We start from the raw sequence: 25,428 nt of genomic DNA on the forward strand, positions 1-25,428 counted from the left end.
GGGCCGAGAGGCAGGTGCGTACCCGGGCCCCTGGGGGCCCCGCGAGGCAGGCCCGGGTGCTGCCTGGCCCCGTCTCAGCATGGCCAGACCTCGCAGGGGGCCTGCCTGAGCAAACTCAGAGGAAAAGGCCCATCGGCAAGGGGGCTGAACGGCAGGTGCGTACCCGGGCCCCTGGAGGCCCCGGCGGGAGGGCCCGGGTCCTGCCTTCCCCTGATTCAGAATCGCCAGACCACACATAGGTCTGACTGACCCTCTCCCTAGTAATCCGGAGGAAAATTACCCCCCTTTCTTGTAAACCGTGCACACGAGGTGACAGAGGGGACCCATGGCGCGAAAGTACCCGACCTCCTGGAGCCCTCGCTGTGATCCGGGAGGCAAATGGCACCTCATCGGGACTTCCAGGGAAGTCCGGCCATCTGGTCGCCCCATTGGAAAGCATTGCGGGCGACCAGATGGCCGAAGCGATCAGGGCGACCAGATGGCCGAGGGGATCCGGGCGACCAGATGCATGAGGGGGACCGGGCGACCAGATGGCCGAGGGGGACCGGGCGACCAGATGCCCGGATGGTTCTCCTGAACCCAGCCAGGCAAGGGGAGGCTCCCTGGGCTCCACGGAACCCCTTCCCGGTCCTTTGGCAGTGCATCAGGCTGGGGGGACACTGGGCCCAGAGCCGGGGCACCCGACCCGGGGCCCGGACCGGCCCCTGGACCCAGCCGGGGCTCCCAAGCCCCGAGGCGCAGGGGGAGCCTCCCCGGGCCCGCCGGACCCCGTCCCGGGCACCCCCGCGGCAGGACCCAGGACAGAGCCCGGGGTGGGGAGGCCGCCCTCCCCGGGGCCCTCAGGCAAGGGAGCCCGGAGGTGCAGGGGACGCTCCCGCACCACATCCAGGGCTTCCTGCCACGCGGCAGGCCCAGGGACGGACCCGGGGCCAGGGCAGCATCCTGGCCCGTCCAGCTGCCAGCTTACCGCTAGGACGTGAGGGGTCCCAGAGGACCTTGTCCATAGTAATCCGGAGGATGGCTACCCCTCTTTCTGGGAACAAGTGCGCACCGCGAGGCTCAGGGGACCCTAGGCGCGAACGTGCCTGACTTCCTGGAGCCCTGGCTGGGATCCGGGGGGGGGGCGAATGGCACCTCATCGGGACTTCCAGGGAAGTCCGGCCGTCTGGTCGCCCCATAGGAAAGCATTGCGGGTGACCAGATGGCCGAGGGGAGAGGGTCGACCAGATGCCCGGGACCGAAAGGACTCCCCATCTGCCCGTCCAGAGGCCTTCGCTTGCGGTCGGGCTCCTTCCTGCCCACGCCACAGCCCATCTGGTCCCCGGTAGGGGACCGCCAGCCCTGGGAGGGTATCCGGGCATACCCTTGCCCCTAGTAATCCGGAGGAAAATTATCATCCCTTTCTTGTAACCCGTGCACACGAGGTGACAGAGGGGACCCAGGGCGCAAACGTGCCCGACCTCCTGGAGCCCTGGCTGGGACCAGCAACCTTCATGCAACCCTCAGTCTCTCGGAAGCCTGTCGGGGGAAGGAGCCCACCCACCTGGGCGAGAGGGCTCACTGGAGGGGTGTGGAGAGGTGCGCCGGTCACATGGGCACCGGCAGGCCCAGACGTCTCCCACGGGAGGGAGAGGCTGGCCAAGCAGTCCATCCCTAAACGGACCGAGAGTGCCCAATCGATCAGAGTACAGCCGGGGCATCCCCTGGAAGGCTGCCCTGCACACGGGGATGGGGGGGGTGCTGGCTAGGCATCCCCTGCCTGCCCGTTCACCCAGGGGAAGCAGGCTCGGAGAAAAAGGCCCATCGGGTAGGGGCATGAGAGGCAGGAGCGTCCCCGGGCCCCTGGTGGCCCCTGGCGGTCGGGCCCCGGGATGCCTTCCCCCCTCTCAGCATGGCCAGACCTCATGAAAGTCTGCCTGGTCAAACTCGGAGGAAAACGACCATCGAACTCTGAGAAAAACAACCATCGGCAAGGGGCCGAGAGGCAGAAGCGTCCCCGGGCCCCTGGGGGCCCCTGGCGGGCGGACCCCGGGATGCCTTCCACCTCTCAGCATGGCCAGACCTCACGGAGGTCTGTGCCTGATCAAACTCGGAGAAAAAGGACCATCAGCAAGGGGCTGAGAGGCAGGAGCGTCCCCGGACCCCTGGGGGCCCCTGGCGGTCGGGCCCCGGGATGCCTTCCCCCTCTCAGCATGGCCAGACCTCATGGAAGTCTGCCTGGTCAAACTCGGTTGAAAACGACCATCGAACTCGGAGAAAAACAACCATCGGCAAGGGGCCGAGAGGCAGAAGCGTCCCCGGGCCCCTAGGGGCCCCTGGCGGGCGGGCCCCGGGACGCCTTCCCCCTCTCAGCATGGCCGGACCTCACGGAGGTCTGTGCCTGATCAAACCCGGAGAAAAAGGACCATCAGCAAGGGGCTGAGAGGCAGGAGCGTCCCCGGGCCCCTGGGGGCCCCTGGCGGTCGGGCCCCGGGATGCCTTCCCCCTCTCAGCATGGCCAGACCTCATGGAAGTCTGCCTGGTCAAACTCGGTTGAAAACGACCATCGAACTTGGAGAAAAACAACCATCGGCAAGGGGCCGAGAGGCAGAAGCGTCCCCGGGCCCCTGGGGGCCCCTGGCGGGCAGACCCCGGGACGCCTTCCCCCTCTCAGCATGGCCAGACCTCACGGAGGTCTGTGCCTGATAAAACTCAGAGAAAAAGGACCATCAGCAAGGGGCCGAGAGGCAGGAGCGTCCCCGGGCCCCTGGGGGCCCCTGGCGGTCGGGCCCCGGGATGCCTTCCCCCTCTCAGCATGGCCAGACCTCATGGAAGTCTGCCTGGTCAAACTCGGTTGAAAACGACCATCAAACTCGGAGAAAAACAACCATCGGCAAGGGGCCGAGAGGCAGAAGCGTCCCCGGGCCCCTGGGGGCCCCTGGCAGGCGGGCCCCGGGACGCCTTCCCCCTCTCAGCATGGCCGGACCTCACGGAGGTCTGCGCCTGATCAAACTCGGAGAAAAAGGACCATCAGCAACGGGCTGAGAGGCAGGAGCGTCCCCGGGCCCCTGGGGGCCCCTGGCAGGCGGGCCCCGGGACCCCATCCCCTTCAAACTCGGAGGAAAAGGACCATCGGCAAGGGGCTGAAAGGCAGGAGTGTCCCCAGGACCCTGAGGGCCCCGGCAGGCAGGCCCCAGGGCTGCCTTCCCCTGATTCAAAATCTCTGGAGGTCTGACTGACCCTCTCCCTAGTAATCCGAGGAACATTACCCCCCTTTCTTTTAATCCGTGCACCCGAGGGGACATAGGGGACCCAAGGCACGAACGAGCCCGACCTCCTGGAGCCCTGGCTGGGATCCGGGAGGCGAATGGCACCTCATCGGGACTTCCAGGGAAGTTCGGTCATCTGGTCGCCCTATAGGAAAGCATTGCAGGCGACCAGATGGCCGAGGGGATCCGATGGCCGGGCACGAAAGAGGAGCCGTCTGGACACCCTGTGCCCCAACGAAGGAGTCAGCGGGCTCCGCGGCATGGCTGACCGGAGGCCCAGAGCCCCAGCTGGGCCCCAGCCATGGAGGCTCCCAGGGGCCCGACAGGCCCTCCGACCCGGGGCCCCCAGGCACTTTGACAAGCAGGGGAGGCCTGCCCGGGCACAACGGAACCCCGACCCGGGCCCTTGGCAGTGTAGCAGGCCGGGGGACAGGGGACAGGGGACAGGGCCCGAGCACCCGACTCGGGGCCCGCCGTGGCCCCTGGATCCAGCCGGGGCTCCCAGGCCTGGAGGCGCAGGGGAAGCCTTCCCTGGGCCTGCCGGACACCGTCCCGGGCACCCTGCCGCGCGGCAGGAACCAGGATAGAGCCCTGGGTGGGGAGGCCACAGTCCCCGGGGCCCTCAGGGGCCCCGGACGGAGCTCCCGAACCCGGTCAAGCACGGGGAGGCTCCCCGGGCACCACGGAACCCCGTCCCGGGCTTTTGGCAGTGCGGCAGGCCGGGGGACAGGGCCAAGGGCCCTAGCACCCGACCCGGGGCCCGGCGCGGCCACTGGACCCAGCCGTGGCTCCCAGGGCCCGGGGGGCGCAGGGGAAGCCTTCCCCGGGCCCTCTGCACCCCGTCCCAGGCACCCGGCCACGCTGCAGTCCCAGGGACGGACCCAGGTCTGGGGCGGCATCCTGGCCCGCCTAGCTGCCGGCTGATGACCGCTAAGCCGACAAGGGTCCCAGAGTACCTTGTCCCTAGTAATCCGGAGGAAGGCTACCCCTCTTTCTGGGAACAAGTGCGCACCGCAAGGCTCGGGGGACCCTAGGCGCGAATGTGCCCGACCTCCTGGAGCCCTGGCTGGGATCTGGGAGGCGAATGGCACCTCATCGGGACTTCCAGGGAAGCCCGGCCATCTGGTTGCCCCGTAGGAAAGCATGGCGGGCGACCAGATGGCCGGGGAGGGGGGGGGGGGGGGGGGGGGGAGAGGGGCGACCAGATGGCCGGGACCAAAATGATGCCAATCTGCCTGCCCCGAGCCTCCGCGGGAGGGCTCCGGGGGCTGCAGGGCTCCAGGGCTCCAGGGCTCCAGGGCTCGGGGGCTCGGGGCTGCAGGACTCCAGGACTCCAGGGCTCGGGGCCTCGGGGGCTGCAGGGCTCCGGGGTTGCAGGGCCCAGGACCCATGGAGCCCTTCCCGGGTACTTTCCCACGCCGCGGGCCGGAGGAGGGAGCCCCGGACGCCTGGGAGGTGTTGCCCGGGAACACAGCCCATCTGGTCCCTGGCAGGGCACCGCTATCCTGGGAGGGTGTCCGGGCATACCATTGTCCCTAGTAATCCGGAGGAAAATTACCCCCCTTTCTTGTAATCTGTGCACTCAAGGTGACAGAGGGGACCCACGGCGCAAACGTGCCCTACCTCCTGGAGCCCTGCCTGGGATCCGGGAGGCAAATGGCACCTCATCGGGACTTCCAGGGAAGCCCGGCCATCTGGTCGCCCTATAGGAAAGCATCAGTCGCGACCAGATGGCCGAGGCGAGAGGAGCGACCAGATGGCCGGGACCGAAATGACGCCAATCTGCCGGCTCCAGCCTGCCCTTGCAGGGCTCCGGGCATGCAGGACTCGGGGGCTCCGGGACTGCAGGGCTCCGGGGCTGCAGGGCTGCGGGGCTTCGGGGCTCCAGGGCTGCAGGGCTCCTGGGCTCCAACCAGGCCGGGGAGATCAGGGAGTCTGCCCAGGCACGAGGCAACCCTGTCCAGGGCACACGGACCCCCAGGACGCGCCCCCGTTTTCCACAATTTTTATTATTTTTTTTTTTTCACTACGCGTAGTGTGCGTAGTGGCACTACGCCAAGCCCTACTAGGAAGCTATTTACAGACACATATCATTATTAAAATCAATATATTTCTGTTCCAATGGGTAGAGTGATACTCCAAAAGGAGTTGCTGTTTGGATATTTAATTTTTCTCCCTCCATGAATGTGCACTGGTGTCAAAATAATTTGTATTGCGAGGAAACAATAAAAAAGTTAAAAACAATATATATTGTCTATATAAATATTGCTCTGCATACCTTTTAAAGGACTGTTTTCGAAGTGAGCTAACGAAACATATTTTAAAAATAAATCACGTAAATCAACAGAACAACAAAGCTGCTATTTTCAAACAGAATGAAAACTCAGGGACAAAACAATGTTCAGACTCTGAGCAAATTTAAATATCTTTGACAAAGTAATAGAAAATCATATTTGTGGGGACAAAGCATGTATTGAAGAGATTAGAAACATTTGTCATGCATAAATATTCAGCCTTTTGAGCAGTAAATGATTCTAAAACTGTCTTCTCCAGCTGTATGTGTCCCAGTGCAGGCACATTCTGAGAGCCAGGAGAACGTTCTATTTCATTATTGAAATCTAGAAGCCAATCAAAATGCAGTATTTTGTTAATGTACAGCTGTGTAATTTACAATGGGCAACACTTCTGTGCATTAGTCAACAACAAATGTATAGAGCGGCTCAAGTTCAAGATCCATTTCTTCTTTAAAGGCCCCCCAAAACACCCATTGTTCACATCCCATGATTGTGTGAGCCGACCTTTTTAATGTTTGGGGAATTTCAATTCTCAAATATCTGTTATGGGGCTGTTCAGTCAGAGACTCAGTTGTCTCTTAGGGAGAAGTCGGAAAATCCCATGCCTAAAATTATACAAGTCCAATCACAGTATTGCAAGAATACCTACATCAATGTTTAAAAAAAAAAAAAAGCAAACATGGTAGCTGAGATTGCTAGAGGGTTTTTTCAATTCTGTGAGCAGAAAATTAACAGAGAGTAGTCAACTGGATTTGCAAGATCAAACTTTGGAAATAGTATGCAATACTAAAAGGAGATGGTATGAAAATAAAATTGACTTTAAGATTCCAAAGTTTACAGTTAGAACTTAAACAAGATGCAATCCGTGGAAGTTTTATACTTAATGACTCATTATTTGGGCAGGTTTTTCGCTTTTCCTACTGTCAAACCATTTGAACAGACCTATCCCGAGTGTTGTGTTTAGTTTTTGTGTTACTCACGTTGAATGTTTAGATGCAGCGGTGGTGACTCTCCCGTCCCCACGTCATTGGTCGCGGTGCAGACATAGGGTCCGCTGTCCCAGCTGATGTTCTTCATGGTGAGCCGTGACCAGTAGCCCAGAGTGTGGTTCGTGTGTGGACCCTCGAACCAGTGATAGGTCTTCACTTCGGGATTTCCTCGACTAGAACACGATAATGTCACAGTGTCCCCTTCTTTAATAGTTTTACGATTAAAAAATTCAGCAGCGGTGGTGTTCTTGGGGGCATCTGTGTAACAAAAATATACAGCATTAAAACACTAAAAAAGGTCAGTCGTACCTGTAATGGGTGAGAGTAATTGCGATCTGTGTAAAGGTTACAACACTTAGAACCAGGAAGCCTTCTAGTGAGAGGGCTGAAAAGAAGGCCCTTGTTTTGCTGTGCCTGGAGTAATCTGGGCCTTATAATGTCACCAGGAGTGAGTGCTCATAGAGGACTCAGTGCATCTCTCACACATTTGTGATCCACATTCAAAGGGCACCTTCCTCGTCCTCTCTCTTCAAGGAGATCCACCACAGAGGAAACTTCATTATTGATTCCGAGGCTTCCCTTTTACTATTTTCTTCTTTCCATTCTCCCACTCCCATATATTTTTAAGCTTCTCTCTTTTTCTCCTCTCATCATAACAACATGTTGTTTCACTCACAATAACCCTCGCTGTCACTTGCTGTGCGGCACTCTCTTGATGTGTCTCTGTATCTCTGTCTACTTTCTATCTCTGTGTCAACATGCTCCATATGCCTGCTTGTCTACCTTCCTTTCTCCTTCTCTTTCAGTCCATCAGTGTCTGCCCTCAATTTCCTTTTTTGTCTTTCACTTTTTTTGTTTCGTTTTCTCTTTTGACTTTGTTTCTAAACTCACTTTCGTTTCTATCACCTTTTATTTTATTTCTCTATGTTTATGTTGTGTGCTGTTTTATTGGAAATAACTTTCTACTTTGTTATTGTCCCCTTGAAATCCTCAGCCACACATAAGGACACTGTGTTCTCCTTCAAGTCCGACGTTCCTCAGTCACTCATGAACACAACGTGCTCCTCTTGAAATCCCTCAATTGAGAAGCACTCACGACAGTTAACAAAATAGAGATTGCTTTCTTCACACAAAGGTCTTTCCAGAAAATTGGATGGATTTCTGCAGTAGAAGAGAAAGCCATTCTACACCGTGCTAGCATACTGGTATACCACCCACCCTACCATTTGTTGGAAAGAATAATGAAATAGCCAGATTTGTACTTCTTCTGTTCAGGACACTGGTGCTACCCCTGGCGCTATCTAAGTACTCATACAACATATCATCCAGTGACTAGAAGAGATCAATGCAAAATGACTTCCAAATGGCTGTGAATCTAAAGAGACTAGCTTGGGAGTTGCAACAGCATCCGCATCATAGACAGTGACGGTGTCGGAAGCTTTCAGCACATTGTTTATGAAGCATTCATTTCTATCTTCTTGTGCTTGGGATTCAGCAGCCCCTCTATTGCCTGATTCTCATCAGACTTCTCCACATGACGGGTAAGCCAAATAGCCTCTACCAGCCTTAGCAGCTATAAGTAATAAGCAGAGTTTCACAAGGATTCATCGCCTCCCCTGTGGTGCTCAACGTTTTCAATGTACGTACAATATAGAAGTCACATTTCATTACAGGAAGAGAAATCATATCATTAATTCAATTTCTCTTAGTAATTCAATGTATAGTGATTTTTTTCTATTAAGATTTGAACCTTAACTTTGAAAGAACAGCAAAGAAACCATAGTACTCAGGAGAGTGTAAACACAGGGATCGAACGGAATTCAGAAGGAGATTGAACTGGCAAGGGCCTCTGCCCTAGAGGATAATTTTCCATTTTATATCACCTAAGCAGGGAAGCCCGTCAAGATAGATAGATAGATATATGTATTTGCACAATTAATTAACATCACTGCAATTCATACAAAAAAGAACATAAAAAACACTTTCAGCTCTCAATTTAAAAGAAAGAGAAATGCAAGTTCATATCTGACACAGCAAAGGTTCATAGGTGGTATCTGCTGGTAGAATTGAATTAATCTTAGTCATAAATTTTACAAAACGGGCTACCATTTGCACTGATTCCCCCTTCATACACTCCTCTAAGACTTCTTGGCATGTCCACACATTAAGAATTCTCCAGATGGGGGCAACCAATAAGTTCGAAGGGGGAGTAAAGTTCTGCAGATGCACAAAACGGGTGTTAAATTTTCTTCCCCGTTGTTGCAGTAGCGGCACTGGGAGGACATGTCTGCCTTGTACCTCGTTCCATAATTGTACCCCACCAGGGGGATTAGGCCAAATCGTAGTCTCATTAACTGGTATTTCACTGATGGCTTCATGGAAGATGACAGGTAGTGTGGTAGGGTGTTTAGATCATAGAGTTATGACGCCCAGCTGCCATGTGATAGCTTTTTCACAGATAGTGCATCGTGTTCCATTGATAGTATTTTTGCTTGTTTGGTCAGGGCTTTGGTGGCAACCCCTATGGGTAGCGAGCTCACCCATAGATCATGGTATTAATTAGTCTCCTATGACTTGTGGCTTGAGGGGGAGTTCATGTTGGATTTCTAGGGCCACCTCCTAACATTTTGCCTTCAACCCTCCTATTTTTGCTGAATTAATTTTTGTCAGCCTTAGGGCTCTGTGCAGTTTACCATGGCTAACCAGTGCTAGAGTGCTTGTGCTCTCTTTCCTTTGAACATGATAACATTGGCTTACACATCATTGGCATATTTAATGTAATTATAAGTCCCTTGTAAGTATGCCATATAACCAGGGTCTGTAAATTAAACACTACTAGTGGGCCCGCTGCACTTAGTGCACCTACTTAAATAGCTGCTTAAAAATTATCTGAGGACTGCCTTTGCAGCCTAAATGCAGTTTTAAACTTTCAATTCGATTTTGCAATATCAACCCCTTTCCAAGCCTTAAACTCACCTTTTATGCCATATGAGTCACCCATGAGGTAGGAACTAGGTACCCCATAGCGCAGGGTACATTGCAATTAAAAGGTTGGACATGTTTTAAAAAATTTTTTATGTCCTAGTATTTCTTTTTCACTACTGTGAGGCCTACCTCTCCCAAAGGATAACACAGGGTTGCCTTTTTTCATTTAATATGTGCTAATGTGTAAATGGGAACAGGTAACCATTTCGTGTTTGATGTCTGTAAATTGAACTTAAAAATCCTCTTTAAAAATAAGTCAGATTTTAAGTTACAATGTTGAAAACAGCACTTTTAGAAAAGTGTCATTTTCCTGCCCTATTTGGTGCCTGCAACCTGTTATTGGGTCACATGACTGGGTGTAGATGGCAATTTGACTTTGTTTATTCCTCCAGGCAGCCACACAAAATAGTGATTAGGTGTGCCTCGATGGGCCATCAACTGATACAAAGGACTTGTCACTGCTGCATTGTTTGTGCAGACAGTTTGGATCCAGGGCATGGGAAGCAGGAAATTTCAGTAACTTCAAAGGGAATTCTCTAGAAACGTCTCCTACTTCTAATAAGACACCAGGTATAAAAATAGAACCCTCAGACCTAGTATTCAGTTGACTTTCGGACCTGCAGAAGGAGGCTGATGTTTGCCTGCTGCTGTGGCCTGCTATGCACTATCCAAGACTAATTTGCTGCACCTTGCAGGACTACTTTGCTACCTTGAGCATGCTGTGCAGTCTCAGAGGCCTGCTTTGCTACTTGAGCCCTGTTCCACTGCTTGAACCCAGGTCTGCCAGAGTGACCCCAAAAGCTAGTTGGCTGGCCTCCGGATCAGAGCTTAGGGACAGAAAAGGCTCCAACCATCTTGAACCTGCACCTGAGCAAGCCTGAATTAGTCCTAACCCCCCAAGTGGTTCCCCTCCAGTCCTGGCCATCTTTGTCCCACTTCAGATTTTTGACTTCCAAAATATAGAACTCTTCACCCCAAATTCATCCAGGCACCCCAGACAATGACACCTCCTTCTCGGACACCACCTGCCGCCTTGCTCCTCTGAACTTTACCTTCCTCGAGAATTTTTCTTCAAATTTCTTGTAAATCCAAAGGTAAATGCCAACTGGGCCCATCCACTTGTTCTATTCGTCTCGTGGTCCACTGCAGTTGGACATATTTTTCGACTTTGAACCAGGCTTGCACTACTAGATGTCCGCTGTTAGTGCTTTGATCTTTCAGGTGCTACTTTCCATTTTAAGGGATTAGATTTATGCTGTTTTGGTGTCACGTAATTTATTCAAATTGACCCAATTTATCAAAATTGGCACAGGAGATTTTTTTGTGTCATGTTTTCACTTTATTACTGTTTGTAAGCCTCTAAGAGTTAACTCTGACTGTTTTTTGCCAAGCTTCCAGGGAAATAAGCACTGGTTAACTTAGTGACTTCTGTGGTTCACCGTGAGGGACTAGGGCTGTTTCTTGAGCAAGATTAACACCCCACTCAATCAAACCACCCAATTTCTCACATTTAAACAACTGACATTTACATAATATCTATCTATCTATCTATCTTATATCATCTTTCCAATTTGTATCTCTTATATTTTAAAACCTGTATTCTTCATATTTTGTTACTGGTACTTGGTGTTTCACAGATTGGGTGACACATTGTTTAGTGCTGATGCTCACAACTAATACTCAAGCTCAACACACACATATATATATATATATACACACATTATATATATACATATATAAATATATATATATATATATATATATATATATATATATATATATATATATATATATATATATATATGTATGTATTACCTACTGGCGGTCGCCAGTAGGTATATATAGTTAGGATTTTTTCTCTATGGGATTTTTGAAAATTCTATGTCTAATAACTTTGGCGTTTGTGGACGGAATTGGCTGAAATTTTCAGGAAAATGGCACATTTTGTTTCTGAGCAGCCCCTGAAAATTTTGGGGGGGTTCGTCAAGGGGGGGGCGAGAAAAAAGGGGGGTCCCAAAACGCGTTTTTCCCATGTTAATTTCCATAGGGCGGTTGGCCTCACTTTTAGCCCGAACGGCTGAATGGATTTGCACGAAACTTGGCAAAATTGTAGGGACTGGTAGCCCGATGTGCCTTTTGTAGGTCTCAATATATGTGCTCCAGTGGATTTTGAGAAATTAACGTTTAAAAAAAGATATATATCTGTAACAGCGGACCGGGCAGCGTCCCAGGACGCGTACTTTTCGCGCAACGGAGCTTTGTGAAGCGAAGCTGATTGGTTCTCCGGCGTCTGTCAACATTCCAAACAGTCCGTAGCGGCCGCCATCTTGTCTCTCGGTAGGATCGAGAGACAAGAGGAGGCGAAAGCGAAGGGGCAAATGACAGTAAGGGGGAATAGTAGATCCTCGCTGACCCCATAGGTTTGATGTGGAGGTTTTAAAAGGGCCCCGCGGGGCAAAAAAAAATAAAATAATAATAATCGAACGGCTGAATGGATTTGCACGAAACTTGGCAAAATTGTAGGGACTGGTAGCCCGATGTGCCTTTGCTAGGTCTCAATATATGTGCTCCAGTGGATTTTGAGAAATTAACGTTCAAAAAAAGATATATATCTGTAACAGCGCTCCGCTTCGCGTACTTTTCGCGTTACGGAGGTTTGCGAAGCTGATTAGTTTTTCGGCGTCTGTAAACATTCCAAACAGTCCGTAGCGGCCGCCATCTTGTCTCTCGGTAGGATCGAGAGACAAGAGGAGGCCAAAGCGAAGGGGCAAATGACCATAAGGGGGCATAGTAGATCGTCCCTGACCCCCTAGGTTTGATGTGGAGGCTTTGAAGGGGTCTCGCAGGGCAAAAAAAAATATACCGTTTTTTTAGTTTTTTTGCGTGGAGTGCGCCCGGTTCGCGAACCGGGAAGCGTTCTGGGGAGCGTACTTTCTTGAAAATTAGTGAAAAAAGTTAGAGTAAAATAATAATTGTGAGTGATCAGATGTAGGGTAGCTCTGAGAAGAGCTTTTGGGTTTATGGTACATTTAGGTACTTATAAGTAGGTACCAATGCACATTCTTAAATTCAGAGTGAAAACTCTGTTGCCCTCATCTGAGAAGGGAACTCCATCTCCTCTGTAGATATCTTGCATGTAGTAACGCAAGTTATTGTTGTACAGGGAGCCCATTCCATGGTCTCTCATGTAAGCTGAAACAGATTTGTTTACATGCTTCCTCGACTTCTCAATTTGTGGACAAAATTGGTTCGACCACCTCCATTTCTGTCTTTGGCATATATTTGAATATACCAAGGCAGTCTGAGGAAAAAGTGCCATCAATTGCTCAAAGGTGTCCTTTAAAAGCATTTCCAGACCTACCCCAGTCAAAGTGCCCAAATCATTACCTCCACAGTGCACAATTAACAGGTCAGGTTTTGGCAAATGCATAAAGGTTTTCACCAATGGTATCAATTGGTGACATTTTAATCCTCTGTGGCCAAACCACTTAATTTCCACATCTTGTAAATTGAGGTTAGGTAAATTCCTGTTTTCAGCGTACGTTTGAGCCCAATAGATGTAACTATGTCCAACAATCCAGACAGAAAACATGGTGAGAGAAGGTTCTGCTGCAGTCAGATGAAGTGTGGCAATGAAATGGCAGTTGAAAAAATGAGAGTGTAAAATGAAAAAAACTGAGGAGTTTCTGTGTTAATGAAGCAGTAAGAGTGATTGGTGGATTTTGATTGCTGAAAACAGAAAGTTAGTGTGCATGGATGAGTTCGTTGAAAGATGTATTTTGAGTGGCGAAGAAAAAATCATTAAATGAAAGAATGCTCTGGATATGCAGGTGCACTGAGAGTTCAGAGTTCAATTGCAACATTGTTGTGTGAGAGGTCTTGCAAGAGGTGGTTGCTATGCAGAAAAAGCAGAGAGGGGGCAGAGGGGGGAAGGGTTTTGCTTTGAAAAAAAGTGAGGGAAGAGTTTTGATTGGGTGACATGAGAGATATGTGTGAGGAATTACAGCATTTCTGTGCTTTTGATAGCTGCAGACTCTGGAGTGCATACCTTTTGCTCTGCTGAAGACAAATTGGTGTGTTTCTGAGACTGTTTTGAAACTCAAAGTATTTGCTAAGGTGAGAAAAGATTTCTTTAATTTAGATAGAAAATAGTGTGCTTTAAGGAGAAAATTATGAAGAAAGTTGTGTTTTTCAAATGTTGCTTTGTCTCAAGTGTTTCACAAATAGATTTTGTTTCTTTGAGAAATTGTAATTGGAGAAAATGTGAAGTATTAGTACTGACAGGGCTTTTATGTGCATAGGAGCTGTGGAGTGTTTTCAAATTATGACTTGTAAATCGTTTTTGAGAAAAAGCAATGGTTTTAATATTGATGAGAAGGACATAATGGTGTCTGCTTCTTTATAAGGTAATTGAGAGTCTCTGATGTTATTTTTCGCATTTCAATGTAAGAAGTTTGTCTGTGGAGCAAATTGCTTGTAAATATGCTCCCACCTGTGCATGGCAAATTTAGATTTTGAATGTTTCCGTTACATAGGCATGTTAAAGGTGACTGAAACATGCTGCAAAGGCAATCAAAAAATGCTTTTATGTGTCTTAAGGACATTTTAAGTCATTTCCCCATGTGCAGTGTTTTCAAATTATGAGTTGAAAATCGTTTTTGAGGTAAAGGAATGTTTTCAAAATTTATGTGCGCCATATGACCCCAAATTTCTTTTTCAGGGGTGCAGCAGGGTGTTCTTGAGACACCCCTGCACCGTCGGAAAAATTCGTAATTTGCGATGAGGTAATTGCTAATCGCAAATTGCACCTTCATTCCTATGGGCCTCCTGCTGCATGGAAATGAATGGGTAATTTGTAATTAGCAAATAGGTCATCGCAAACTAGGAATGGTAAAGAATCGCTATTTATTCCTTAAAGTTCGCTATTTAGGAAATGCAAAAAACTTTGATGATACATATGGCGGTTTATCTCTAACAAGATAAGAAGAATAGGGATAGATTTATGATGACTGGCGCATCACCAGGGATGTGTTAGTCATTCTGTGCCGCTGTTCCGTCACCTATGGTGTGCTGCATTTACAATGCGGCGCATCATGGGGCAAAAACAGCACAGATGCGTGACGTATTTGTGCCGTAAAGTTGGCGCATTGCTGGAGTTGTATCGCAAGTGTGATGAAGCTCCAGTAAGGTTGAGGGGTGCCCCTGTCGCAGGGTTTCTGTTCTGACACAGAACTGTGGACAGAGGATTGGAACCTCGGCGAATTAGGGTGTCCCAAAACTCACCTTAGTAATCAAAACCCCTTAGCAAGCTAGGTACAGTGTCACATTGGATATAACAAACTCTCAATGTTTAGACAATCCAGAATATGAACTTATAGTACCTCAGGATACGTGGAACTCATGAACAGTCGGTCGTTATATATTTCTTAGAAACGAGAACATGGAGTTAAGAAGAACACGTGTATTTGAAATGTTTATTTACTAATGCCGTCTTCTCAGGCGTAGTATCTTAGATTATACAAGTACACATATTATCAGTAGCAAAATTACCAGCATAGTCAATAGTACATAAAAAGCGAATGGTGACAGTATGTTAACATGCTGTAAATGAATAAGAGTTAGCAACACTTATAAGCAGCCGCGGGCCGTGGAGGGAGTTACGGTGGGCAGGGAGGCGGGGAGGGGGAGGGGCAGGGTGGAGAGGGCTCCACCCTGCCCCTCCCCCTCCCCGCCTCCCTGCCCCACCGTAACTCCCTCCACGGCCCGCGGCTGCTTATATCTCACCCTCCCTAATACACATAATATATTATTTGCTAAGAAGGTCTCTTTGTGTTGGTTTAGGGCGTGCCGATACTTTAGTGTCTTAGATTTGAAGGAATCACATCAGCATAGAAAAGAGAATCCATATGCCGTGCTTAATATCGCCAACGGCATTGTGCCATAATATTCTAGCATGCGATTGCGGAACAGTGTCAGCAGCTGCAGGGCGGGAGCTTGCACAGGAGGGACATCCATATTTAAAAATGTAAAAAAGCACAAGAGCGTCCGCTGGTAATGCAAGTAAAAATGGGAATCCACGAAGCAGAGTGGAAAAAATAGAATGTAAGAAAGCAGGGATGACTCCAAAGATTTTCTCAAATGAAGTCACAAGACCACTGGTAACAATTTTAAAAAAGTGCGCCAGGCCCTTTGTGGAGGACGCGTTAGAGATAGTCCGAACCATCTTGCTGAAATGGAAAGGCGAATCTGTATTTAAAAGGGTCTGCACCTCTGTACGGGTGTTCGCTGTGTGAAGCACGAAAGTTTCACGGGCCGAACTCAAGGCCACCTCTCTCTGAGACAAAATAGCTCTTATTCTTGCCATGCCGTTGAAATGTGCTGCCAAGGTTGGTATTTGTGGCCAGATTGAAAACTCCCTATGTTCATGTGTGGGAGGAAATAGAACATTTCTGCAGCAAATAACCCGTTCATTTACTGTTACGATAAAATGAATACTTTTAATTAACCCAGAACAATCTTCATTATTGAGCATCAAATAACTACCATTTTCCAAGAACTTGAACGTGGGGATGATAGCAGGAACTGGTGTGCCTTGCAACACGCAAGCCATATTTGGTCGGTGTTTGTTGCATGAACCGTGTAACTGTATGTGCCTACACATTAGTGAATGATCTGGCGTCTCAGTGCATTCCTCTCCATTCAGATAAAGTTCTTGATCATCTTTGAAAATCTGTATGTGTATGGAAGCGACCAGACTTCATGAAGAAAACCACTACCTAAAGGTTAATAACGACCTATTGGTATATATTTCATACAATTTGAAAACTTATATAAAGCAAAAGGCAGCGTTATTAAACCGTGGATAAGGCACGTTGCCAAAGCAGTCAACCTTTTGGATTTATACTGGAAATGTTAAAGGAAGAATTACGGAGTAGGGCCTGTAAATCTTTAATAGACAACGAGTAAAATTACTCCAACCATCATATTCCTCTAACTCCGGGATAGTAGGGGTGTTTAATTTTTTAGAAGTAGCCAATCCAAAGCATTTGGTCTGGGAAATTGTTTCATTCACAAACAACATATGTTTTGGGATGAGACATGCACGGTGGAAAGCCTCAGTGCCTTGTACCTGCCAGGTTCGTGAACCCCAAACTGATGTAGATCCTGGATATTTTTACTCTGTATTACGTTAGCATGGTCTCATTACTGGTTTAAACGCCATTTTTCCTTTTTTGTAACTTCTGCACACGACACTTAGTTGTTGCTTTAGCTTTCAGCCTACCTGCGTCAAGATCTATGCCTGCTTCAAGCAGGCGCAGGGTTTTGATGTAGCTTTGTCCTATCTGATTGTAAATGCGGCACACCGTGGGTGGCAGAGCAGCGGTGCACGTTAACTGGTGCATCCCTGGGGATGTGCTAGTTAATATAAATCTGCCCCTTTACATTTAATTATGTGCAGGGGACACAGAGTAGGTGAGGTTTATCCAAGGTTAAGAAGAGATGAGTCCTGTTCAGTGAAAAATTGGAGATAGGCTTCAGTATATTATATACTTAAGTAGTGTGTTAAGTTTTTGATGACTGTTATTAATTTACTGTTGGGTAATAGTGGTTAATAACATTTTTTATTATATTTTACCACAGATTCAACTGCAGATTATTTCAAGATTTTAGGATGCCTAGCAAAGAAAGAGTAAGAAAGGCTGCAAAACGTCAAAGACAGCAGGACCATGGAATAATGCAGCAGTCCTCTAACAAAAAGATTTGTCAAGTCACCAAGAAAGCACCGGGTAAGAGTCGAAATACAGTCATAAGAAATATGTGTAGTAAAAAAAATATTACTACAGAAAATGTTTCAGTCCAGAAAAGGAGAAAGAATTCAAATGGTAAGGAAAGGCCAATGAGAAATGTTACTGCTAGAGTAAGAGATAACTCTATGCATGAAAGTAGAAGGAAACAACAGTTTAGGGATATTCGTAAACGAATGTTCCGCAACAGGATAATTGGGAATTTGTTAAAAAATATTAAGAAAGGTCAGCAGAAAGTGGTTTTTTATAAGAGAAAAAAAATAGTTGAGAAAGTTAATGATCAGGCATTTGAAATTAAACGTAAGTTATTTATTTTGACAATCAATAGAATTAGGAAGCTAAACAAGGTAATTTATGATTTCAAAAGAAATAGTAGATGGAAGAGAATAGTTAATCGTAGTCATTTTTGTGAAGTTTTTTCTGGAGAATGGATGCATAGTTCAAGCTCTGAGGCATTTTTTAATGAGGAGAGTTATTTCCAGGATAATGATTTGGTGCATGCAGTTGACACCAGTGGTCGAGCTTATGAAGTGAAAGATGGTTGTCCAGTTGAAAAAGAAAAACTTGTGAGAACAGAGATAGAAGAGGTGTTAGGTAATGAGGTTTTAGGGAGACGTCCTAAGGGTCCTGTGTACACCTGGAAGTGTAGTAGTATTTGCAGTGTACGACAGGATTCCATCAATTTGCTTTGTGATTTTATACGGTCATTTAGTAAGAAAAGTTTGAAGCAGAAAATGAAGTTGTTGCAAGAATTAGATCCTTGCAGAGTGAGAGAAGTGATAGGTTTGCATGGTCATTCACTGGCTTGTCTTTCCAGGAGAGTATGCCAGAGTGTTTTTCATCATTTCAGGATGCTAGCAGTGCATCATAATAAAGTGAGGAAATTAGTTAGAATGTTGTATTATGCTAAGAGTCCAGCAATTATGCTTAAACAATTATGCGCTGCTCTTTTGCATGGTTCTGAAATAGATGTGAAGAATATATGTGAAGAAATTGAGTTTTGTTACTTTGGAAGTAAAGAGGAGAATGTTGAAATTGACCAAGAAGAAGAGAGTAATGTGGAAGATAGTGTACAGGTTTCCAGTACAGATAATTTCCAGAGGGAAATTGCGACGTTTGAGGTGAAATCAAGTGAGAGGCCAAATTTCACTTGTGTGTGTTGTCGACGCACTTATTATAAGAATCAGACTAAGTTAGTGGATTTATATTGAAAAAGTTAAAGGGAAAATAATAGTGAATGGAAGGATTTTACAACATACTTGATGGTAGAAAATTGTTTTGATTTGGGATTGGATCAACGTGTGTGTACTTATTGTTGTAACAAATTAAATCAAAACCAGATGCCTGCTAGAGCAGTTCATAATAATCTGGAATTGGTTGAGATTCCTTCTGAATTGAAGGATTTAAATACTTATGAATCTATTTTGATTCAAAGTATCCATCCCTTTCAGGCTATTGTAAGAATGGAGCCAAAGACAGGGAAATTGCCTCCATCAGATTTACAGAGAGGATTAAAGGGAAGAGTTGTTTATTTGCCTCTAGATTTGAAGAAAAACATTAACACAATTGGAGTAGAAAAAGTGGAAGAGGAACCTCTTGTTATCTTAGTTAATGGGGTTCCGACAAAGAATAAGAAAATATGGCAAGATTTAGTAGATGTTAGGAAAGTCAAAAGGGCAACATTGTATTTGAAAAAATATAATAAATACTATAAAAATGTATATGTTGCAGAAGAGGAAGTAAGTGAGGAAGAGGATAGCGATTTGTGTGCTGGTCAAATTGAGAAAGTAGAACCCTGTACTAGTGAAGAAATATATGAACATTATAGTGTTCATCCTTTGCATTCCAAGGAAGTCATGGGGAATGCTATTGAGTTGTTTCAAATGAAACAAGCGAAAGGGAGTCCCATTAGTGTTTGGGAGGAAAGTTTGGAAGCTCGGTGTTTCCCACAGCTTTTTCCAACAGGTCAGGGAGGAAGATATGATGAGCGACCTCATCAAATTCCTGCTTCTGAATACCGGACTTTGCGATTGTATGCAGGAGATCCTAGGTTTCGACAATGCATTCCTTATTTGTTTCATCTCCTGTTTGAAAGCGATCTGTCTGGACTGTCATATGCAGTGAACCACATCTTGAAAAGTGGTATACACATGCAAAACATCTCGGCAAGTGACTTTATGGATAAAGTCAATGTCCAAGACAGTATTTTGGATTCTCACCTGATTAATCTCATGGCGTGTCAGCGTGGTACTAATGAGTACTGGTACCGTCGTCATGGTGATTTAAAATGTATGCTGAGGAACTTAGGAACTCCCACATGGTTCCTCACTTTGAGCTGTGCTGAGTATGGCTGGGAAGACTTACTTGAATTTCTACGAGAGGCAAATGCTAACGTAGAAAACATCGAATTCAAGACACCCGGAGAACTGTGCTCTTTGGATCCAGTCAATGTATGTAGGTACTTCAATCATAGATTTGAAGGTATGATGTCTTTCATCATGAATAAGAAGAATCCACCTCTTGGAGAGGTGTTGGATTTCTTCTGGAGGAAGGAGTACCAAGCAAGAGGTGCTCCTCATATACATATGTTGCTGTGGATCAAGGATGCACCTAAATTTGGAACGGATGCAGACGACTCAGTGATGAGTTTCACAGAACAGTATTCTACGTGTGCTGTTCCAAACGTAAAGGAGAAAAAAAGCCTAAGAGAAAAAGTTCTACGTTTCCAAAGCCATCGATGTGGAAAGTACTGTCGTCGTAAATTCCGGAACAAAGACAAGTTCTACACCAAATGTCGTTTCGGCTTTCCACGATCGGAGATTTCTAAAGGAAGAGTGAACAGTTTGATGTCTTCGCTGCGACATAATGTGATGAAGAAATCACCTAAAAACACATACAATTTGAAGAGGAACGAAGAGTCTAAGTACATCAACGACTACAACCCGGTGATTTTGTCCATGTGGAATGCTAACATGGATATACAGTTTGTGGCTGATAACTGTATGGCTGTGGCTCGGTATGTGACATCTTACATCACCAAAAAAGAGAAGACAGAATTGAAGGATATGTGGGAGGACATTTCCCATGAAAAGAGCCTCAGCAAGAAGTTGTACAGTTTCAGTCTGAAGATGTTGTCGCATCGAGAAATCGGAGCTTACGAATGTTCTGACCGGTTGTCTTCAGCAAGTCTCTATGCCAAGTCCAGGAGTATCGTTTGGGCGAGTGTTGGTCTTGCTGCAACGCGTAATCGAGTTCTGAAACCTGTGCGGGAAATTGAGTATTTGGCGGAAAAGGAGCCAAACAGTACCGACATTTTGAAGAGCAACATGTTGGATACATATTATCCAAATCGAAGCAGTCACCTCGAGAATGTTTCTCTGTATGAGGTTCTGCAAAATTACATATTCAAGAGGAACATCAAAGAAGATACTGAGAAAGGAGTGTATGCTGTAATAGGAAGTGAGGGATGTCTGGTCAAGCAAAGAAAATGCCACTTGATAAACCATCGAAAATTGAGTGGCGAATCTCCTGAAAAAAAGGAGTTTTTCTATTTAGCACTTTTGCAACTTTTTAAGCCTTGGCGTGCAGAAGAGGAACTGCTTGGAGATTTCCTTTGTTACGAAGACTCATTCAATGCTGCCAAGGAGACCATAGAATGTCCTGCTTTTCCCAAATATGTAGAAATGTTGAATGTGGAAATTGAGCAGGAAGCAACGATTGCAGCCGAGATTGCCAGAGACAGTTCTCAGGACAGTCAGAGTTCTGCTTCATTGAGTCAGGATCCACTAGGAGGACCTCTTATCGAAAATGAAGCTGCCACTGCTATGAATGAAGTGGAAAGAGCCATGGCACATGCTCAGGAGGATGTGGTTAACTTAGAAGAGTTGGAAAGACAACTCAACGTTGAGCAGAGGAAAATATATGACGAACTTACCATGCAAATTGATCATGGATTAAGTCATGACAAGAAAGAGTGCTCATGTACGTCGTTGAAGCCTGTCCGACTGTACGTGAGTGGAGAAGCGGGAACTGGAAAAAGTTTCCTTATTAAAGCAATTTCATGTTATTTGCAGGAAAGGACAGAGTCATCGCTGTCTTGTGTTGTCACCGCTCCAACTGGACTGGCTGCACATAACATTAAAGGGATTACTTTACATCGTTTACTGATGCTGCCAGTGGAGCATGACAACAAAGTAGAATATCACAAGCTATCTGGAGATGCTTGTTTTGAAGTTTCAAGAGTCTTGAGGAAAATGAAACTTCTTATCATTGACGAAGTAAGCATGGTTTCCAATGTCATGCTTGCCTTTGTGCATTTGAGAATGCAAGAAGTTCTCAAAACAGAGTATGATGTGTTATTTGGTGGCAAACACATCATTGTTTTCGGAGATCTTCTGCAGCTGACACCAGTGAAAGGGCAACCTGTGTTCAAAATGCTCACGCATGAAGATACCAGGAAGTGCTTAGGGAGTATTGGCAACGTCAATATATGGTTAAACTTCAATTATGCTGAACTGCATGAAAATATGCGTCAGGCAAAGGATGAAGTTTACAAGACTATTCTACAAGATGTTAGAATTGGAAAAGTGACCGAGCATGGGAAAGAAGCTTTACATGCACGATTACTGACAAATTTATATCCAGACGAAGATGTTGTGCCTGAGAATATTTTTCAGAAAGTTACTGAGAAAAAATCTGGAATATGTTTGATGCCAACTCTTGCAGAATGTGCCAAATTCAACAACAAAATGTTGTATTTAGAAAAGCAAGAGATTGTGAAATTGGAAGCTATTGACAGAGTAGAGCATATGGGATCAACAATTATTTTGTCTGAGAATCTGAAAACAAAATTGGATTCATTAGAGAAGAGTATATCTAAAACTGCGGGTTTTGAAAAGACTCTGAATGTGTGCTTGAACTGCCGTATAATTTTAAGAAGGAATTTACATGTTGAAAGAGGTCTGGTAAATGGATCAATGGGTAATGTTGTTGATTTTGTGAAATACAGAAATAGAGATGGAATTGAATTTTTAAAAATTAAATTTGATGGCATTGAGGAAGTACAGCTAATTGCTCGTTGTTCTGCTAGATTTTTGCTTGTAAAAGACTTATATGTTCGTCGTAAGCAGTTTCCTGTTTGCTTGGCATATGCGGTGACAATCCATAAATCGCAAGGTTTAAGTGTAGACTGTGCATTGGTGAATATTGGCAGTTCTGTGTTCAAGGAGGGTATGGCATATGTGGCATTGTCACGAGTTAGGACTTTATCGGGATTGTACTTGATTGAGTGTGATGTCACAAACATTTGTGCGGATCTAGATTGTGTTAAGGAATACAATAGGTTGAGAAGAGAGTATGCGCCACATTTGCCTCAGTATCCTTTGTTTGAGAAACGTGTGGTAGGCCGGAAACGAAGAAATGTGACCAATACTGGGGAGGTTGTAGCAAAAAGACGAAAAGTCGATGAACCTGAAATTATAAGCAGAAACAAAAAGGATTCTGTTGAAGATGTTGTTGGTTTTCAATTTGAAAACAGTTCTGGTGTCAACTGCTATGCTAATGTAGTGGTTAATGTTTTGTTTTCTCTACAAAATGTAAAAGAAGAGATTGTGGTCAATTCTGATCAAAGATTTTGCAGTTTGTTAAATTCTGTGTTAGAGAAATGTAGCACTGATAGAACAAACATAGAAAGTGTGTCTGAAATTCGAAATCTGTTAGACAGATGTTCAGGCCAAACACAATTCTCTCAAAATAGTCAGCAAGATTGTCAGGAGTTTTTAATGTATATGCTTGATGTATTGTATGCTGAAGGTGTAGATGTAGATCATCTGTTTGGGCTTTCTTATCAATGGCAGCATGACTGCGAGAACTGTAGGGTATCAAGTAGTACTAGTGTAGACTCAGAAAGATTTATATATTTAACTTTGCCAGACAGTAAATCAGTCTCTTTTAATAAGCTAGTAAAAGCAGCTGATCACAATATGGAGTGTAGGCAATGTAAATCTGAAATGATGTCTACATTATTTATACGAACATATGGCCAGTATGTCATTTTAATGTTCCAACGATGTAGGCCTGATGGAACAAAATTGACAACTTTAATTAAAAATTTTGTGGCTTCACAGTTGTCAATATCAGGAAGGACTTTTGTAACTGTAGCAATTATATATCATGATGGTTCTTCAATAACATCAGGACATTATACAGCTTATTTAAAGTGTAGAAATGGCTGGTCATTCTGCAATGATTCTGTTTTAATTTTCAAAAAAAAATTGCCATATGACCTTAAAAACTCTTACCTGGTGTTTTTAAAACCAAAATTTTAGGGAAAGAATCTCGGGATGTGCTCTGAGGAATTTCAAGAAGTTCTCATGGCTCCTACACTATTTGGCCTTGAAGATAAGTGTAGTACAGAGACATAACTTTTTACCATAACACTGGACGTTATTGAGAAATACGTGCACTTTGAATGAGTTCAGAAAAACTATTTCTTTTTATAAGCTAATTGAAGCAGCGAATCAAAACATGGAGTAGAGGGAATGTAAGTCTGCAATGCTGTCTACTGTTTTACATTGCTTTGTGATTAAAAGTGATGTAGAGAATTAAATAATTGTACTAGTCATAAAGGTAGTGTAAGTCTGCTTCATAGTAAGCAGTATCAGTGTGATAGGAAATGTAGAACATGATTGAGCAAGAAGGGGAAGATATTACTAGTCCAGGATTGTGTAAATGATCTTCAACATTTTAATTCTGAAAGTTGCGGAAATGCGAAAAGACGGGATTGGCTAACAAGAAATCCAAGAGTTATACATGGCTCTGACAAGATTTGGCCTTGTGGAATCTTGTGGTAGAGAGCAAGAAGTCATTTATTGTATGTAACATGTTTTTGAAAACGATGGAGGTTTTCTTTCAGAAAGTGGCGGGTTGAAAGTAATAACAGCACAACAGAGTGTAAGCTGTTCATAGGACATCCTTGGCCGTCATGGAAAGTAAGTTAACTTTAAGGAGTTCTGAATTCTGATTTGTAATGTTGTATGGGTTTTTTAAACACAATCATTTTGATTGTGTTTTTTTTTTCCCCGCTATTATATGATGAATACCTTCAAGTCACTGTTTTAGTGAAATTTGATACATTCTGAGAACAGCAAAAATAAACCATTTAACATGTATAATTAATTCTGTTCTGTTTGCATTTATGATGTACATGTAGAACTGTGTAGGAGGCATGGAGAAGGTGAGGCTTCTGTAAGTGTCAAAGTTGTTGCATACAGTGCTCATATTCTACGTAGTCTTTTATATTTCATTACTTTCACTGTTTCTGACTGATCTAAAAATTTTTTTTTAAAAAGAACAGTAAGTATAAGGGAAGGAAACAGACAGTTATGTTAAAAGAAACACAGCTATAGGGAATAAACTAGGGATACTGTTACCCGCAATCCTCTGCTGATGATGTCACTGAGCATGTCATGAATGATGTAATATGTGACATCATCAGCAGTGGATTACGGGTAATAGTATCTCTAGTTTACTCCCCTATAGCTGTCTTTCTTTTAACATAACTGTCTGTTTCCTTCCCTTATACTTACTGTTCTTTTTTTTAAAAAAAATTTTTTGGTTCGCTTCCGGTTCGCGTACCGGGGAGCGAACTGGGAAGCGAACTAAGAGAAATAGAGGTTGGCACAGTTGCAAATATTGTACCAATTTTTTAATAACGGGGAGGTAGTTCTGAAAAGAACTTTTTTTTAAATTGTTTTATATTTTTTTTATTATTTTTCTGAACATTTTTTTACTTTTTTTGAATTTTTCTGAACAGTTTTATATTTTTTTTGTTTTTTTTTCGGAGGGGGCAACGAAAACGATTCATTGTAAAGGGCTCAACAGGAGCAAGAAAACAAAAAAAAAAGAATTTATTGTTTGGGGAGTTTCGGACAAACATGAGCATGATTGTCAATAGCTCTGTTGATCAGAGTGATGCTACGTTCTCCGTAGCAAATGAATCCACTGCAATGTACGCAGACTTGTTTTACTTCACGAAATCTCGTTTGTATATTTGGCACCATCTCCCTGCCCTCTGGTCCCGTTACTTCCGGTACAACAGATCTTCTGG

The 25,428-nt window shown here is 45.4% G+C and overlaps 1 protein-coding gene across 3 annotated transcripts in view; it reads right to left on the reverse strand.

Moving 5' to 3' along the window:
- LOC144767648 (B-cell receptor CD22-like) overlaps positions 1 to 25,428 on the reverse strand; it is a 442,866-nt gene that overhangs the window by 91,983 nt on the left and 325,455 nt on the right. For all 3 annotated transcript variants that reach the window (XM_078651046.1, XM_078651045.1, XM_078651047.1), the window contains one exon: positions 6,523 to 6,789. In XM_078651046.1, coding sequence (XP_078507172.1) covers positions 6,523 to 6,789 — 267 coding nt within the window. The remainder of the gene's footprint in view (positions 1 to 6,522; positions 6,790 to 25,428) is intronic.

Source organism: Lissotriton helveticus, chromosome 7, assembly GCF_964261635.1.
Source record: "Lissotriton helveticus chromosome 7, aLisHel1.1, whole genome shotgun sequence".
Classification (NCBI taxonomy): Eukaryota; Metazoa; Chordata; class Amphibia; order Caudata; family Salamandridae; genus Lissotriton; species Lissotriton helveticus.